We start from the raw sequence: 18179 nt of genomic DNA on the forward strand, positions 1-18179 counted from the left end.
CCCGCCGTGACGTCAGCGGCGGCAGGGCAGTAGAGGCGGCGGCGCGAGAAATGTAAACGCCGGGCGTGGTGGCGCGCGCCTGTAGTCCCAGCTACTCGGGAGGCTGAGCCCGCCGGATCGCTTGAGCCCAGGAGTTCTGGGCTGCAGTGCGCTATGCCGAGCGGGCGTCCGCGCTAAGGCCGGCATCAATATGGTGAGCCCCGGGGAGCCGGGGGACACCAGGTTGACTAAGGAGGGGTGAACCGGCCCAGGTCGGAGACGGAGCAGGTCAAAGCTCCCGTGCCGGTCAGTAGCGGGATCGCGCCTGTGAATAGCCACTGCAGCGTAGCCTGGGCAACACAGAGAGACGCGGGCTCCTTTTGCGGCCGCGCGCCGCTCCCGCCTTTTTCTCCTGCCCTCCCCGCGTGCATACCGCCTCCTGCCGGCCGCCCGCCGCCGCGGGGGCAGCGCGCGCCGCGGCGCCCCCTGCTGGCCTGAAACTGACACTGCGGGCGGGGCCGCCACACGGCAGCCATGTCTGTCGGCCCGGCCTGAGCCACGCAGGACCCATTTCTCTTCCAGTAATCTCACTTTTTGGTAAAGTCTCCTCTAATGCTTAGGAAAACTGCACTTTTAGAAAACTCTAGCGTCCAAATTGGTGAAAATATTTACCTTATGGTCAGCTGTGGGATGTGGGTCTCAAGGTTTCAGTGTTTTCAAGTTTAGCCAGGTGCAAGGATAAGGAGGAGCGAGACCCGGGCGCTTGACCCAAGCTGACAATAAGGTTATTTCATACCAAAAACGGCACATTCAATAGGAATTACAAAGTTTGCTGTGGAGTTTTTTTCCCCTCCCTTGATGTCTGTGATCCTGAGCACTCCTCTCCCCGGTGCCGAAGCTCTGAGCCCTTCCCTTCCTCCCAAAGCCGCAGCACTCGCAGTGTCCCACACTGGCTGTCCCTGCTGGGTGTGCACAGCGTCCTGTGATAGAATGGGCTGGGTATAGTCCTTGTCTATTTTATAATGGTATTGGGATCAATATGGGTTCTTTAAGTGTTATTAATGTTAATTATTTGGTCTTATCCTATTAAATCTGTTTGTATTTCAACCCTCGAGTTTCCTTGTTTTTCCCAATTCCCCTTCCCAGGAGGGGAGGGTTCATCGGGTGAGAGAATAATTGTCTAAATGAGAATAAATTATTGTGGGTTGCTCCAACCATAACGCCTGCATCCCCGCAGCGAGCAGCCCGGGCTCACACAGTGCTGGCTTCACCCATCTTCCACCCCCAAGCCAGGAATTCTGTTAAATTCAGTGGTATTATTTCAATTTCTAAGTGGTATTATTCCAATATCTACTGCACCCAGGTTTTTGTGATTCTGCAATTAAAGCGACTCTTCCCAGGTGCTGAAATTTCACTGTAGAATGGAGATTCCCTACCTGCCCTATCTCTACCATCATGAATTCTTTAATTTTTCAAATTTTTCACTTTATGTAATTTCTCCCGGTTATTTTGGGAATGAGTCTTTCATGAGGCCTCACATTCTCCTGTCGTTTAGACAGTCTGAGCCACCTCTGCCTCCAGAGCAGATAACGTGTGATGCTGGCAGCTAAATCAACCAAATGGTGACTGCACAGACAAACACGACTTTTCCCCAAGCTCGGTTTCTGAACATTTCTCTTATTTCTGGTGGTGTTACACCCAAACCCACCCTTCAGTGAGCCAGCCCCACCAGGGACAGGCAGCCACCCCTGAGGTGATGTTCTATCACTTACTGGTAGTGGTTTCTGTTGTTGCTGCGCTGGGCAGAACATCAGTGCTGGTATTTGCTGGTACCTTTGCAAATGAACACACAGAAGGATTTACTGTAAACCCTGTACTCCTCCATTACACGCTGCAATCGTAGAAATTGCCCTAAAAATTTGCCTGTGGTGTTGGACCTGTGGCAGAGCCACTCGCCCCCATAAGTGGCCGCATCCCAGGGGCCATCAGGGATCAGCAAGCCCAGAGGGGTCCTCACACCCACCGACCCCTCAGCTCCTCCATAGACCCTCACACCCACCCCCCCCTCAGCTCCTCCATGGCTGCTCAGCTCCCCCATGGACCCTCACACCCGCCACCCCCTCAGCTCTTCCATGGACCCTCACACCCGCCACCCCCTCAGCTCTTCCATGGACCCTCACACCCGCCGCCCCCTCAGCTCCTCCATGGACCCTCACATCCCCCATCCCTTTAGCTCCCCTGTGTCCCCTCACACCTTCAGTCCCCTCAGCTCCTCCACGGCCCCTCACGCCCGCCGTTCCCTCAGCTTCTCCAAGGCGCCTCGCACGTGCTACCGTCTCTTCCCGCCCAGCCCAGCCCAACCCAGCCAACCGCCTCCTGCAGGGGGCGCCGGCGCGCAGACCTGCGCTGAGGGGCCCTCGCTCGGGCTGCCCGGAGCTGCCGGTAGTGTCGGTACCGCCCGCACCGCCGCCGTCCCCGCCCGCCCTGAGAGCCCTTCCACTGGGCGGCCCCGCGGCCCCTGCCCGGCGGCGGCGGCGGTCGGCCGGGCCCACGGCAGCCCGGCATCGCGGCGGGCGCCTGCGCGCGGGGAGCGCGGGAGGCCCCCGGGCGGTGCCGCCCGCCCCGGATCGGACGGTTGTCCGGCGGCGGGGCGGGCGGCGATGCGGCTGCAGTGCGAGGTGGAGGTGGTCAGCCGGCTCCTGCCCACCTGCGGGCTGCGGGGCCGCGGCCGCGGCACCAGGGCCCTCCTCTCGCTGGGCCGCCCGCCCGGACGGGCCCGGGGCGGCGGGGTTTACCTCATGGTGTGCACGGCGAGGGACCGGGTCGGTACTCGCTACAAGGTGGGGACCGGAGCGGGGCGAGGGTGGGGGAGCCGGGCCCGGCTGGGGGGGGTCCCCTCGTCCCGCCGCGGCTGATGATGTCCCGCTGTGCCCCGCAGGTGCAGGAGAACATCGAGCGGTTCTTCACCCGGTTCGTGGAGGAGGGCAAGGCCACCGTGCGCCTCCGGGAGCCCGCCGTGGACGTCTGCCTCAGCAAGGTGGGTGCCGGGCCGGGACACCTCTGAGGAATCGGTGCCCCCACTCGAAAGCCAGCGGCCTGCGGGGGCGGCGGGGCGGCTCGCCGGGGTGCTGGACGGGCCCCAGTGGTCCCCGGGCTTGGGGTCCATCCAGCAAATGCCACACAGCGACTAAGTCCTGTCTTAACAGTCTCTTTTGGCCTCCTACAACTTTGGCATAGGAGGTGTAAGGGAGGCGGCGTGGAGGAGCTTGGCTTCGTATGTCCTCAACAGGCTACAGCAAAAAGGGAGATATAAAGAAATCCGCTCATTTTGTGCCAGGAAGGCTGAGCCCAGCTTCTTTGTTGGGCTGCGTTCTGGTTCTCCCTCCTTCTGCTCCCTCCGGAGAAACAGCAGGAGCAGAAAAGTCCATTTCACCTTTGTCTTCTATTTTGAAAGCAACAACTCTTTTCATCTCTGTGATGCAACGTCTTGCCCTTTGGCCATGGGTTCTATCAAACAGGTCATTGCTTATAGTTTTTCTAACTAAAAACTGAGAAATATTCATGTCCGAGTGGGTAAGCAGTGTGCCCGCTGTGGTTTTCAGAGCTGGAAACACACGGTATGGATCAGCAGTAGAGGCACCATCTCACCTTAATGCTTAGCTGACAGTAGGACTCACCAATGTATTTGTTTACAGCGCATAGGATATTTGGAAGCTGTTAAAATGCTTTTAATAATGCTAAATTCACAAAAAAAATTTACACATTAACGGTCAGTTTTTACACCGTTCATTTTTTTTTCTGTGCCTGTTCTAGTAATCTTTTGTAGCCTTGTAGAAAAGGACAGCAAGATGGCTTTTCTAACTTAGAGTTAGGATGTGTTAATAAAAGCAACTAACAGTGATTTTTTGTTTGGAAAATCACTTTGACTTCCCATTGCAACTGTGATTCTTTGGCCCAAAGGAGATCCTTTAATAATTTCAGTGATGTCAGACCGAGCAGCTGTAATCATGAGTGCTGAAGTTTACTCCTTCAGAAGCAAAATGTTTTCTCAAAGGGCCTGGTTAAGGAGAAATGCACAAGGTGTGTTTAAACTCTAGCTGCAACAGGCACCAACAACAATTTTGCCAGAGCACAGTGGGGCTCAGGGCAGGCTGCAAGGTCTGCTTAAGAAACAATGTGAATTAATCTGTACTCAGGATGGTCACATACTGAAAAGAAAACAAATACGACCCAGCAAGAAAGAAAAAGTGATTATTTTATTGGGAGTAAGGCCAATAACTGAATATAAGCCTGAATATAGTTGTGGTAGCCTAAGATTTTGCAGAATATGGTGCAGGACTACGGTGATTAGGAAGTACCTTGTCTGTGCAAGAGTGAAGACTATGGTGGTAAGGAAGGCAGCCTTAATTTGATGAAGAGAGCAGTTCGCCTTAGCAGGGTTAAACAGAAAAGAAGCAGTGTGTGTCCAAATCCAATTGAATTGTTTTTCTTGTCGTAAGCAAATGTGCTCTTATGCAAAAAAGAAAACTCATGCATGTTGCATTAGATCCAGAATAACTTCTTGTTCTACATCCTTTACTCTGAGTATTTCTGCTGAAGTGTGAGAAGTCAAAAAGCTTTATCGTGGAACAAAGGTGCAAAAGCAGGCCTGTTGTGATAATACATATTCCTCTTAAATGCTCCAAATCCAGAAAACCAATTTAAGATTATTGATATTTTTTCCATAGTGTTTCTGCTATTTCATAATTTCATTACAGAAAGGCTTTTTAACTCTCAAAGATGGACAAAAGCTTTGTAGAAAAGAGATTTCCAGGTATGTCTATGCTCATTGCGTGCAGCGACCATGCAAAACTCCACTCTTTGTACTCTGCCAGGCAGTGCCATTTGCTGCATTCAGCCACATCAGAAATTAAGCTGAGAAACATCCGTCCAGAGCATTCAACCCTGGAGCAAAAATCATAAAATCACTCTGGTTTGGTTTGGTTTTTTCCTTCAGCAAGCCTGTGCCTGCTACATCGCATGCAAAGTCTGAAATCCATGTAATCTCTGATTGCCCTGTCATCATTCATTTAGTTCTGAAACAAGGGACTCATAAGGCATTAACGCATATTAACCTCTTTTCCCAACATCTTTTCTGTGGTGCAGACTTCAGACTTGTGGCAGAAAATTGTATCCTGAGCGCTTCCAACTAATTCTTTGCCTTTTTCCTTAGTTGTATCCTATTATTTTTCTCAAGATATTCAAGGTTTCTCAACAACAAGGTTTACAGGTACTACATTACCTTTACGAAGGTATTGTGGAGGAAATTATGTGTCTCAAAGATTCAGAATACAAAGTACTCTTAATTTCAATTCACATGAACAGTGCAAACTTACTCTTAATGTCCTAGAGCTTTTGGCTACAAGAAACTGGTATCTATTGTGTCTCATGCTTTGAGATCAAAGAAATATTGCCTGTAATTCAAGTCTAATGTATAGTTAGTTATTTTACTTGGTGTTTACAGATATGAAGGACTTTTTTCTTCTTACTTCCAAGTTTAGTTAGCTAATTATTGCCCTTGGAAACATGACCGGTCTGCCTGTAGTTAGGGAGAGTCCCATAGCTAGATGTTTTTGTTAAATTCGTTGAGATAATGAACACTGGTGGTCTTGGATAACAAAGGTATTTGATGTGCAACTTGCTTATCTCTGGAGGATACCGCATCAGGACATAAGAGAACAGATGTGCACAGGGTGATTGAGGAGATCGGTCATTAGGTTAGCAATGCAGTCAAATATGTTTGACCATTATTGTCTTTATATCACAGTAGCATCCAGAAGTTTCCAAGATCATTGCTCTGTTGTGCTCAGTACTTGTAGCGTATTATGTAAGCTAGTTCTGGACACTCTAGAATTTGGTATAAACAAATACATTTAGGAGCAAAATTGTCTTTTGGGTGCAGAAATGGGTGTCACTAGGCTTGGGGAAGTTACAGCTGGGAACAGTGCAAACCTCTCAACTCCACGCCATCCCAAAACTCCAAGTTTGTTCTTTCCTGCAATGAGAGGTGACTTTTCCTTGTATGGATGCATCGTGCTTTTTGTTTTAGAATTCACTTTATAGGTTAGTGTCTGTCAGCTGCACTTCAGGTTGAGTAGAGACGTGCTAGAAAATGTAGAAGAGAAATAGTTGGTCACCTTCTTATTCATAAAAGTTGATTATATCAGTACAACAAATGTATCACGGCTTTCTTGACCTTTATTTAAAATACAGGTCATTAATTTCATGCTCTGTCCTTACTGACATTGTATTATATCCCATCTAAAGCAAAATTGGTCAGTTGTTTGCAGGACTGCAAATAATTATCCTCTTGTTTGAGGCTGGCACAACCAAAAAGAGCTGTGTGTGACCAGAAGCACCTATTTAACCTGCCTTGAAGCTTTCCACCTTCCTTTGTGTTTAAATTTAACCTGAGTTTCCACGCTTATTGTTCCCAGCAACTTTCAGAAATGATTGTGTCAAGTTTTAGATTTCTGATTTCCGCGTGTGTGTTTTTATAAACTATCCCTTTATCATGCTGGAGGTTAGGAAGATCACAGTGCATCAGGTGGTTTTTTTCCTGTACTTTATTTTCAGCTGTGAATTCAGTGCTTTGTTCTTTTTCTGAGTAATGCCATGCCGTTTGTTTGATCTAGATTATTCAGAGAGGTTGTAACTTCTCATTGAAATTGCATGCTATTTGTTCTTAAATACTGTAAACAGCACATCAACCTGGTAGACCCGAGTTGTTTCCCATTTCATTGCCCTGCTGAGTTGGTAGCTCCTGATACATGTACAAAATAGTTCAGAAAGTGTTAGCACAAATGAGCACAAGGATAATGAACTTTTAATTCCACATTTGTGTTTTTCTGTAGGCAAATGCCAGCAATTTAAAGAATTTCCTTTCAGCTGTGAGACTGGCTCACCAAGGGACTGACATAGGAGCTCTCCCGCTCTCTGCTTTGGTACCAGCAAAGACGTCAGAAGTTGAAAAACCTAAGACCAAAATGATCATAACTTCCAGAAGGGACTACCCTCTCACCAAAAACTTTCCTTACTCCCTTGAACATCTCCAAGCCTCATACTGCAAACTTGCTCGGATCGACATGCGTGTCCTTTGTTTGAAGAAACTCCAAAAACTAGACCTAAGTCATAATCATATCAAGCAGCTGCCAGCTACTATTGGTGACCTGATCTGTCTTCAGGAGCTTAATTTGCACGACAATCACCTGGAGTCCTTCAGTGGGGCTCTGTGCAACTCCACCCTGCAGAAGTCTCTTCAGTTCTTGGACCTCAGCCAAAATAAAATTAAAGCACTTCCAATTCAGTTTTGCCAGCTGCGTGAACTCGTTAACCTAAAGCTCGATGACAATGAGTTGATTAGGTTGCCATTCAAGATTGGCCAGTTAGATCATCTGCGCTTTCTGTCGGCAGCTCGAAACAAACTTCCGTTCTTGCCCAGTGATTTTAGGAAACTCTGTCTTGAGAACTTGGATCTCTTTGGAAATCCTTTTGAACAGCCTAATCCGCTTGTTCCCAACATACAACTGAAAATACCATTGACTTTATTAGAGTGCGCAGCAAGAGCAACTATAAATTACAGGTAAGAGTAGCAGGATGGGTAGACATTACACCTAATCCCTTTCAAATCTGTCAAGTCTAAACTTTCCTGACTTGATTTTTTTTTTCTCCTGTCAGTGGCAATTGCTCTTCACCTACTAAAATCATGAGGTTAAAGTTGCTTCTAATTCCACTTGTAAAATTATCCCTTTGTTATACAGGATAACACCGTAATCGGTGACTTGGAAGCATTTAGAGAAAGCCATAGGTTGAAATGTTTTTATCCACAAAATGGGGGCACCATAACAGAATATTCTTTCCCAAGCAAGAATCAGTTCTACAACCCTGAACCAATTCTGGTATTTTGTGTTGAGGAGCTTACATTGCAGTGGATTTTGTGGCACAGATCATATTTTATGTTGGGCTCTAGCTTGGAAAATGCTTTCAGACCTGGTTGCCCTTCATCCTGTGCTCACATTAAAGTACGCTAAAACCGTGTGTAATACCCGTGAGCCCATCACTGTCCTTTCCTGTGTGAGAACAGCGTGTTGGCAAAAGGTTAGCTTCACGGTTACAGACATGGATCTGTCTGCTTCTGCTCAAAGTGGGACCTTGCACAAGCCGAGTAGTGTTAGAAAGGTAGCGCAAGGTCGCCTCTCAGAGGGTGAATGTGACACCGGAGTTGGCATTGCCCACTGTGGGCTTCTCCCTACCTTAGGTATTCCTTCAGCTGTTAATTTCCTTTGGTGGTGCAGTGAGGGTTTTCAGTCTTAGGCGGAGAAGCCCAGTTCTAAGGTAATTTAAAAATTATTATTTCACCAAGTACACACGAGCCTGGCCAGGCTACTGTTTGTTACCAGTTTTCTCTCCTTCCTTCACACTGCTGACACAGCTCTGCCTGCGTGCCGCTGCCTGTGATCCTTCCGGCACCAGGTGCTGCTACTCCCACCCCGTTCTGGGTGGAAAGGGAGCAAGAAGATGGAAAAGAGTCACGGGTACAGAAAGGGGGTGAGAGACAGACTGGAAATGTTCCTAATCTCCATTCTGTGCCCGTTCCTGCCTTGGGGGTGGGGAGCGCCCCATAAACATGGGTTAATTGCTCAGAAGTCTGTGCTAAAGGTGTCCACAGGCACGCAGGGCACACCCTGGAAATGAGCAGAGCAGCCAAATGTTCTGCTTCAAAACCCACTTCTGACCTTGCTGATTTTATTACAGCAATTAAACTCCACGTGTCTCCTTTCCCAACTTTATAGAAATTGCAGTGGTTTTGATACAACTATTATTAGGGCTTGGGTTTTTATCCCAGAAAATGTAATCCCTCAACACTGGTGATATTTTGGTGCTCAGTTACCGGAGTACCTAAGGATACCTGGTTGTTAGCGCAGCCCCTGGCCCCCATGCAGCAGGCTTTAAGAAAATGGCACCACGCAGAACAAAAAAGGCTCTTCTGTTCCAGGAGCCTCAGTGAGACAAGGGTGCCCACGGGTCTGTAATTATTAGGAGACAGCATTGGTCAGAGTGCTGATTATCCAATTATTATTATTGGGCCTTTGAGCAACCTGGTCTAAGTGGGAGGTGTCCCTGCTCAGGGCAGGGGGTTGGAACGAGATGGTCTTTAAGGTCTCTTCCAACCTAAACCCTTCTATGAAATGGAAATGAAAAAAAAGTCTAACAAGTGGGCAACAGACGTCCTGTCTGCCATTCATTGGATGTGAGAATTAACAAAGAATGAGAAACGGAGTGATGATGGGCTGTAAAAACCTCGAGAAAGGAAGAAAACAGAAGGAGGGAAGATGCGAAAGAAAATGTTTGGAAATCAATCTTCATAGTGACATTCTGAGCAAGTGCCAGAGCTGTGAAGATGCTCTTCCTGACCGGAAAAAAAAAAAGATGTCCTGAAATTGAGGTGGTGAAAAAAAACCCACAGGAGTCTTAGCTATGTGAATGATGGTATGTAGAAAGAATTGGGAATATGTAGGTGTAGTCGGGCTGTGAGTCAGTGAGACCCAGTCTGCGAGTGTCGAGTGACAGCTGGCACTGGCGATACCCACGCTTTGAAGTTAACTCGAGAGAGTACTTCAGGGAAACTATTTATTTTGTACCCCAAACACAATGCCCCCCTGCTGCGAATTTAAAAGAAGCAATTCTTTTTCCTGTCTCTGGATGTCATCATTGACACGATGGACAAAAAGAGCAGTATATTAAGAGAACCTTAATTTATTGCCCACAATGTAGTACTACTGGGAAAAGTCTCATTTTATCTCTTGTTTCCTCTGGATGCAGCGTTTTTACGCTCCTACCACTTCTTCATATTAGAGAGTGAGGAGTAAATTATGGATGCTTTGTCAGGCCAGGATGAAATACAGTGATTTTCCTGGCTAATGTGAGGGAAGAGCAGGTATGCGCCCAGTTCTCTCATTCTTAATCTTCTTTTTAATTCTCTAATTCTCTATGGCTGTGGTACAGGTTATGATTTATGTGAACCCCCTGGTTCCCATTGCAGTGTCTTCGAGAGTTCAGGTCCTTGGTACTTAGGGGTCAGTAACATGGTTGTATGTTTTCAGGGACTGTCTTGGAGAGTGGCATTTAATTCCAATATTGCAAGTGGCAAAATTTAAAATTTGCCTTGTCTATGGTCCTGGAAAGGTGTTTTTTCCAACTGGTGCATATGGCATGTCACTGTGTTTGAGTGACGTTGGTTAATTTTGTAGTGAATTCACACTTGCTCCTCTTGTTCAACAGAATCCCTTATGGTTGTCATCTCCTTCCTTCTCACCTCTGCGAAGATCTGGAAGTGGCTAAAACATGCCAGTGCGGCAGGGCCTGTCTGAGCAGCTTCATTCAGATCACGGTGACCATGAATCTCCATCACGTAGCTCACACCGTGGTCCTCGTGGATAACATGGGAGGTACGGAAGCACCCATCATCTGCTACTTCTGTTCTCTAGACTGCTATTCCCAGTTCCTGGACAGGTACCTGCAGAGTAACGGGTGACCATTATCGGGCGCAAGAGCTCTGCCTGAAGTTCTGTCCAGTGATGGAGGAGCCTGAAATTGTTTTCTGCTTGTTAATGTCAGTCTTGCAGTGAGGGGGCACTGTCAGCCTGATCCTGTGGCCTGATTGTTCCTCCACCACTAGAGTCTCTCTTCGGTTGGAATAAAGAGCGATGCTTAGCTTGAATGAATCTTTCTTAGAACATATTTTGCTTTCTTTTTCCTATTACTGTGACTTTGTTCGGAGTATCATGGCAGTTGTCTTTGCTTTGTGGCGTAAGTGGTTTCTTCTTGCTAGGAGAAGGGAGGTGAACGTGTATCAAACTGCTTTGCTTACACTTAAGGCTCTGAACTCTGCCGACAGAAGATGACTGCGTCGGCTTTATCCCTGGACTGGGCTCTTCCCGACTTGTTTACTTGTAGAGCAACTTGTTAGGCTGCTACGAGAAGAAATTACGGTGTGAGCAGTGTAAAACTGGTCATGCAATTCCAGGTGCTTTTTAAAAAGTTCTATTCAAGCGTTCTCGCTTCAAGCAGGGACCAGCGTTGCTGGTTTTTTTACCCGAGCAGATGTTTATGGGTTTATCTCTTTGTGATACAAGAAGTGTCTTTTTCTAAATATGTGACCTAAACTTTGTTTCTTAACTCTCATGTTTTTAAGGTTCTTGAATTGTTCACTGTGTCACAGCTTATTAAATTTTGAAACCCTTCTATGTATATGTGAATTGTGTTTTCTCTAATGAGTTTTTCATCCAGTGTATTCTAGGGATTAGCTCCTGCCCTTTTTCCTGGTGAAGATACCAAAATACTGGAGAGTATCCATGCACCCTTATTTCATTTCTTGTCAGCTGGTCCGTGGCTGGGGTATTGAAACGGCACAGAACAAGAGTCCCTTGAAATGTCTGGAGGCATCCCATGCCCCGGGACACGTGATGGCTTGGAGGGAGGATGTTATGCTGTTATTTTTGAAGCGGTATTGACTGCCCAGGAGTGACTTGCGCATTCTGCATCTCTTTGGGTCGTAGGTAAATGCGCCGCTGTGTAGTTTCAATAGGAAAACAAGACATTTGTAGTTAGCGAGTGCAGAACCAATCTAGACGGGGCTTCAGAAGACAGCCTGATGCAATGTGTAGCGGGAGGAGCGGCCTGAAAGGTGGCAGCGGGCTTTGGAAGAAGGTACTGGCTTCATCCACATTTTCAAAATCATCAGTTTCAAACCATTGAAATCCAATGGCTAATCCAAGCCATTGACAGCAGAAACAAGTATTGAAGCACGCCTACTGAAGGGCTTTGCTCTGACAAGGCCAGGGGATGCGTTTCCCTGAGGAAGAGGAACCTTTATTCTAGAAATATTGAGCGTCATTAAAACTTTCTGCGAATGTCAAAGTACCGTGGACTGTGATGTCTTTATACAGTATTTGTAAAACAGTAACTTTTAAGCAAATACAGGAAGATTTGGATGAATCGTCTCTTATGTTGCTCTTCAGCTACAGAGAACTTGTGAAGGAGGAGGCCAAGTGTGCCTGTTTACCTCAACAACCATCTCCGAAAAGCACCGCAGAGGTAACCCTGGGAGCTTTTAAATAGTCATATGCTAATGCTGCTGTAAAGGGAGCCAGAGCTCGTCCTGATTGCAGCAGCCTGGAGATTACTCATTTGCAAAAATACCTTTTAGGTGGAGTGCGTGATTAAGAGGAGGGAAGTGGAGGAGACAGAGAAATTGGGCCTCCTGTGGGACTCCAGGAATTTTTGATGCAGCTGCAGATGTGTGGGTGGCCGCAGCCTCCCAGAAAGCCAGATGTGCAGGGTGGAGGAGGAGCCCCACCTGCCTGGCCTGGAGGCGAGCAGCTGGCTGGTGTGGGCTCAGCTGGGAAGTCCTTTCCAAGCCCTGCTCCACTGGGAGAAGGGACCAGCTGGGGGTTAAAGGCTGATGTGAAAAGGAGCGTGGCCTCTCTTGGCATGAGAGGCAGGCAGTGAACTGTGGGAAAAGGCTTTTTCTCTGGGAATATCTTGCTGTACTGATGGTTTTTAAATCCTCTGTGTGTACGCTGGCGTGCCATTAACTCTGAAGCGAAGGAATGTCATCCCCAAAACTGACTTGGCTTCCCTTAATCCTCTGAAACTACAGTAGCTGACACTGTTCGAGGAGGGCGGCAGGGTGCTGGAGCCCCTTTCTGGAGAGGTTCCTCCCCATCCATCCCTGCATTAGTACTAGAGCACCTTCTAGCAACGCAGCGACATCCCCAGCATGCTGTGATCTCGCTGTCTCCATGGAAGTCAAACACGCGGAGGAGACTTCTAAACTCCCTGCTTTCCCACCTTCCAACAAAAGATGAAGAAAAGGGAAATATAGGAAGGAAGCCTTTCAGGAGCATCTTCTCCAGTGGTTTGCCTTGCCCGCCAGTAGGACAGCTGTGGTGGCTGGTAGATCCACTCCAGCTCGCTTCTCATCATTGCGCTGGGCTCGTTTGCGGGGGAAAGGCCGACGAGCAGGTGCGGACTCTGGTGTAGATGACAAAAGACGGGCATGGTTCTGTTGTCTGATATTGCAAAGGCAGGAGAGTGCGTGACCCAACTGTTTTATCTGGGGCTTTTCGTAGAGAAAATGGGACCGACCGGGCAAAAATTATTCTCAAAAGAAACTATTCTGCCTCATTTATTGTGCTTGTGGGGAGCTCTGTAGGGCCATTTATGTGGCGTTTCCTATTTGTAGCAACGCAATCTGATTGAATCAAACCAACTGTCGCAGAGCCCAGCCCCTCTCTTTTTTAATGCCTCACTTGAAAACCACCTGTTGTGCCCAGGCGATGAGGAGAAACTTGCAGAGTTACGCAAAGCTCAGTTTTGGTCAGCAAGGGTCAAGCCGTGAAACTCATTAAAAACGTGTCCTAAACAGAGGAGCATCGCTCTGGTCTCTTCTGTTAAATGTTGTGCCCAAGAAGTTTGGTGTTTGCCTTGGAAGGTGTAGAGCTGGGGACTATGGGGCTCGGTCTCATCGGATTAAAGCAGCCGGAGGCTCTCGCCCACAGTTTAAGGATGCTGCCTAATGTGAGACGCTTTGAAATGCAACTGAAACCTGCACTTAGGCATCTTGTCTGGGGGAAAGAGCCCTGATGGCAGATTCGCTTTGATACTCCTGAGCGCTGCTGCAAGCTGGGCTAGCGGCAGATTGGATCGTTTGTTAATTGGCCTGATTTTGCTGTGCTGAAGCCACTTTGCATTATCCAAGCACTTTGCGATCTGTAAGGTGTTTATCCGTATGCTGCCCATGTGATGGGGAAACTCCGTTACCCCAACTGGATGGCGTTCCAGTTGCCAGTTTTACCCGCAGCTGTGCAAGATGTTAAATCTGGCTCTGTGGAGGCTGCCTTCTTGGGGCAGGAAATACTTAAAATTATGGAAATGAGTAGTAAAGTTAACCCAGACTGAAAAATAAACCCTCAAACCTGCGTGTATCAGTGCCGCCCTGCGCAGGAGGCAGTGGCAGCAGCCTTCTGGAAACAGCATTTTAGCGCTGAAAGGGATGAGGTGCAGTGGAGACCCTCGTAAATGTAGCAAAACCCAGGGCAAGGCACGCGTCAAACATGGGACCACAGATGGCAACAGAAATTCCTGTTGGATGCAGCTGGAATGTGCCCCTCGCACTAGGGAACAAATCCTCTGAGGAGCAGCTGAGGGAGCTGGGGGTGTTCATCCTGGAGAAGAGGAGGCTGAGGGGAGACCTTCTCGCTCCCTACAGCTCCCTGAAAGGAGGGGGTAGCCGGGGGGTTGGGCTCTTCTCCCAAGGAACAGGCGATGGGACAAGAGGAAACGGCCTCAAGCTGCGCCAGGGGAGGTTTAGATTGGATATTAGGGAAAGTTCCTTCACCAAAATATTTTTGTTATTTTGCAGTTATTTTTTTGTGTATTATTCCTGCAATTCCAGAATTATTTTGTTACCTCATTCTTGCAATTCTGGAGTGATTCTCTTGTCATGTATTATTCTTGCAATTCTAGAATGGATTTGTTCTTGTGGTTCTAGAATGACTTTATTTTATAAATCTAGAATGATTTTATCACGTATCATTCTAGCAATCCTGTATCTTATTCTTGCAAATCTAGGACGGTTTTATCTTCTTGCCATTCCATAATGAATTCCTTATTCTTGCCATTCTAGAATGATTTTATCTCATTCTTGCCATCCTGTGAGTATTTTCTTATATTATTCTTGCACATCTAGAATTATTTTATTGTATATCATCCCTGCAAACCTAGAATTATTTTATTGTGTATCACTCTTGCAGAGCTAGGCTGATTTATCTTATTTTTGCAATTCCGCTATTATTTTATGCAATTCTTGCAAAGCTAGAAGGATTTCATTTCCGTATCTTACTCTCCCATCTCCAGAAGGATTTTCCTCTGCCGTCCTTGCGGTTCCGCAGCGATTTGCCCCATTACAGCCGCCTCCCCCCGCTCTGCCTAATCACCGACCCCCAATTACCGCTGACCAATCAGGCTGCCGCTTTCCCGGCCGTCCGGCGGGGAGCGGGCCCGGGGCCGCGCGCCCTCCCCTCAGCGCCTCCCGCCTCGGGCCCCGGCGGAAGCGGGAAGCGGCCCTGAGTGACGGCGCCGGCGGCCAATAGGATGGCGGGGGCGGGGCGGGCGGCGCCCTATGAGGTACAGCGACGTATGCGCGTGGGGTGGAGGCGGCGCGCGCGCGCTGCCTGCGGGAGCGGCGGCGGCGGCGGCGGGAGGGCGGCGGGCGAGCGGCGGCCGCCGCCGCCGGGAAGGATGCGGCTGCGGATCTACAAGCGGAAGGTGTTGCTGCTGGCGCTGGCGCTGGCCCTCTGCGCGCTGGCGCTGTGGGGAAGCGGCGGCGGAGGAGGCGGCGGCGGGCGGAGGCGGCAGCAGCAGCAGCGGGGCGGTACCGGTACCACCGGGGAGACGCCGAGGGTCAGCGAGCCGCCGCCGCCGCGCCGCCCCGCTGCCAACGCCTCGGCCGCATCGGCGGCACCGCCGCTTCTCAGCGAGAACGGGACGCTGAGTTACCGCTCGCTCGTTTACCGGCTGAACTTCGACCAGCCGGTGCGGAACGCCGGGCGCTTCCCGGCGCGGGCCGCCGCCGCCGACGTGGTGCTGGTGGTGCAGGTGCACGACCGAGCCGAGCACCTGCGGCTGCTGCTGGAGTCGCTGCGGCGGGCGGCGGGAGTGGAGAACGTGCTGCTGGTGCTGAGCCACGACCTGTGGGCCGAGGAGCTCAACCGGCTGGCGGCGGGCGTGGACTTCTGCCCCGTCCTGCAGGTCTTCTTCCCCTTCAGCATCCAGCTCTACCCCCGCGAGTTCCCCGGCCACGACCCCCGCGACTGCCCCCGCGACGTGGGCAAGGCGGCGGCCCTGCGCATGGGCTGCATCAACGCCGAGTACCCCGACTCCTTCGGGCACTACCGGGAAGCTCGTTTCTCCCAGACCAAGCACCACTGGTGGTGGAAGCTGCATTTCGTCTGGGAGCGGGTGCGGGCGTTGCGGGAACACACTGGGCCCGTCCTCTTCCTGGAGGAGGACCACTACCTGGCACCCGACTTCTACCACGTCCTCAAAAAGCTCTGGGCCCTGCGCGAGCAGGAGTGCCCCGAGTGCCAGATCGTCTCCTTGGGCACCTACAGCCCCGTCCGCGGTGGCTTCGCCGGCCGCGCCGATAAGGTGGAGATGAAGACGTGGAAGTCCACGGAGCACAACATGGGCATGGCCTTCAGCAGAGACACCTACCAGAAGCTCATCGAGTGCACGGATGCCTTCTGCACCTACGACGACTACAACTGGGACTGGACTCTGCAGCACTTGACTGTCTCTTGTCTTCCAAAGTTCTGGAAAGTGCTGGTTCCGGAAATCCCCAGGATTTTTCACACGGGGGACTGTGGCATGCACCACAAGAAATCCTGCAGACCGTCCACCCAGAGTGCCAAAATTGACTCTCTCTTGAACAGCAACCATCAGTACCTGTTTCCCGAAATGATGAGTGTCAGTAAAAGGTACTCCATGGCACCCCTGTCCCCTCATGTGAAAAATGGAGGGTGGGGAGATATTAGGGACCACGAACTCTGTAAAAGTTACCGCAGACTTCAGTGAGGATCGGTCTCGCAGCCTTTTTTTTTTTTTTTGAGTTGTTCCGTACTGTCTTTTACAGGCACACGTGTATAAAAAGCATTTATGAGTTGGTTTCTGCTTTAATATGAATAAACATTCTTGTAAAAGGTGTCCCAAAATAGTAATCTTTCATGTTCGGCAACCACGTTTTGGAAACGGGTCACTTGCTGCTGCCAGGCCGCTCAGAGCATCACCGCGGCCCGTGCGCAAAAAGTGCTGTGTTTCCTCAGAGGAGGAGAAAATGTGTTGAAGTGCATCTTTTCTGGTGCTCGTGGCGCTCTGGTGCGGGGTTTTCCCCGTTGGGGGCAGAGCGGTGCTGCCCGCGGCGGGGGGTGGCGAAAAGCGAGCGATGGGACCGAGCCCCGTGGGAGCCAGGCTTTGCATGTCAACTCCGCCAGCGCCGTCCCACCATCCGTCCCGCCCGCGGTCACCTCATGCCCCGTACCCGCGTCCCGGTTTGGTTGCAATGTGTTGATGAATATATGAAGGAAAAAAAAAAAATCTTAAAAAAGCATTGTTTTTACTACAATGTAGATAAATATACGATTTTTTTAGTTCTGCCGAAATAAAATTCAGTTGTTTTGTAATACCAGAGAAGTTCTTGATTCTCACAAAACAGATGATGTCATCTTGTGTTGCTAGAAAGTCAGGGCCGGGGCAGGCGGGGGGGGTCTTTTCTTTAATCCAGAGGGCTGAACACATGCCATCACTCGTTCTAGTAGTGTGCATTTAACTTCATTAAATTTTTAATGACACTCGCTAATTGAGGCAGAATAGAGTAACAAACGCGTGGCATGACACCTCTTTTGTTTGGATCCAAAAAAAAAAAAGTTCGCTTTCAAATTAGTTGGCGGTATAAAGCGACCAGTAAAAAAATACTGCTGTGTAATGGGAACACACTGAGCTGGAGCGGGGAGAGCAGAGCCGTTCGTTAACATCCAACACTTCCTTGCCTGTTTTAAGTCTAGTGGTTCGGCTGCTTTAATGGCACGGCACTTTGAAGCGCCACTGATAGGACATAAGAAGCTTTTTGTAGAACAGAGAAGGAAAATGCTGCACTAAGGTGACAAATCTGAAATATTTAGAGGTAGATTTTATGCTGTGAGATTTGGAGGGAAAAAACACTTCAGTTATTTAATTAGAAAAAGTGGGGTTGGTGCTCTTAGGACTCGGGCTACAGCAGTGACTTTGCCTGGAAGGGCGTGTAGCAGGGTTTTCCTTCTATCACCATTTGTCACCTGCTTTATGGGTTGCGAATCCAGCCGTTAAACCTTCGCTTGAGAGCATGCCAAGTTTTGTGAAGTCCCCCAAGTACCGTGCAGATGTTCATTTTGACCGCAATGCTCTTTTGTTTTCCAGGGGTAATTGAATGGCTGTGATTTTGTACCAGCTTTGGTCCGAGCTCCGTGTTCACAGTTGCAGAGAGTCAGGGCTGAGGCTGAAGCGCTGCCTCCCCCCAGGGTGGGAAACGTAACCCAGCAAACACCCACCTCCTCCAGCTGGGG

General features: G+C 49.3%; 2 protein-coding genes across 2 annotated transcripts; both read left to right on the top strand.

The window, feature by feature from the left end:
* Positions 1–2495: 2495 nt before the first annotated feature.
* On the top strand, positions 2496–11262 carry LRR1 (leucine rich repeat protein 1). Its single transcript, XM_063333940.1, has 4 exons — positions 2496–2819; positions 2918–3016; positions 6873–7600; positions 10300–11262. Exons 1-4 carry the CDS (start codon positions 2640–2642, stop codon positions 10550–10552), a joined length of 1260 nt encoding a protein of 419 aa, XP_063190010.1. The 5' UTR covers positions 2496–2639; the 3' UTR covers positions 10553–11262.
* Positions 11263–15238: 3976 nt separating this feature from the next.
* On the top strand, positions 15239–16785 carry MGAT2 (alpha-1,6-mannosyl-glycoprotein 2-beta-N-acetylglucosaminyltransferase). The gene has a single exon (XM_063334168.1). The coding sequence runs from the start codon at positions 15322–15324 to the stop codon at positions 16654–16656; it is 1335 nt and encodes a 444-aa protein (XP_063190238.1). The 5' UTR covers positions 15239–15321; the 3' UTR covers positions 16657–16785.
* Positions 16786–18179: the final 1394 nt, after the last annotated feature.

The sequence above is a fragment of the Chroicocephalus ridibundus genome, chromosome 4, assembly GCF_963924245.1.
Source record: "Chroicocephalus ridibundus chromosome 4, bChrRid1.1, whole genome shotgun sequence".
Classification (NCBI taxonomy): Eukaryota; Metazoa; Chordata; class Aves; order Charadriiformes; family Laridae; genus Chroicocephalus; species Chroicocephalus ridibundus.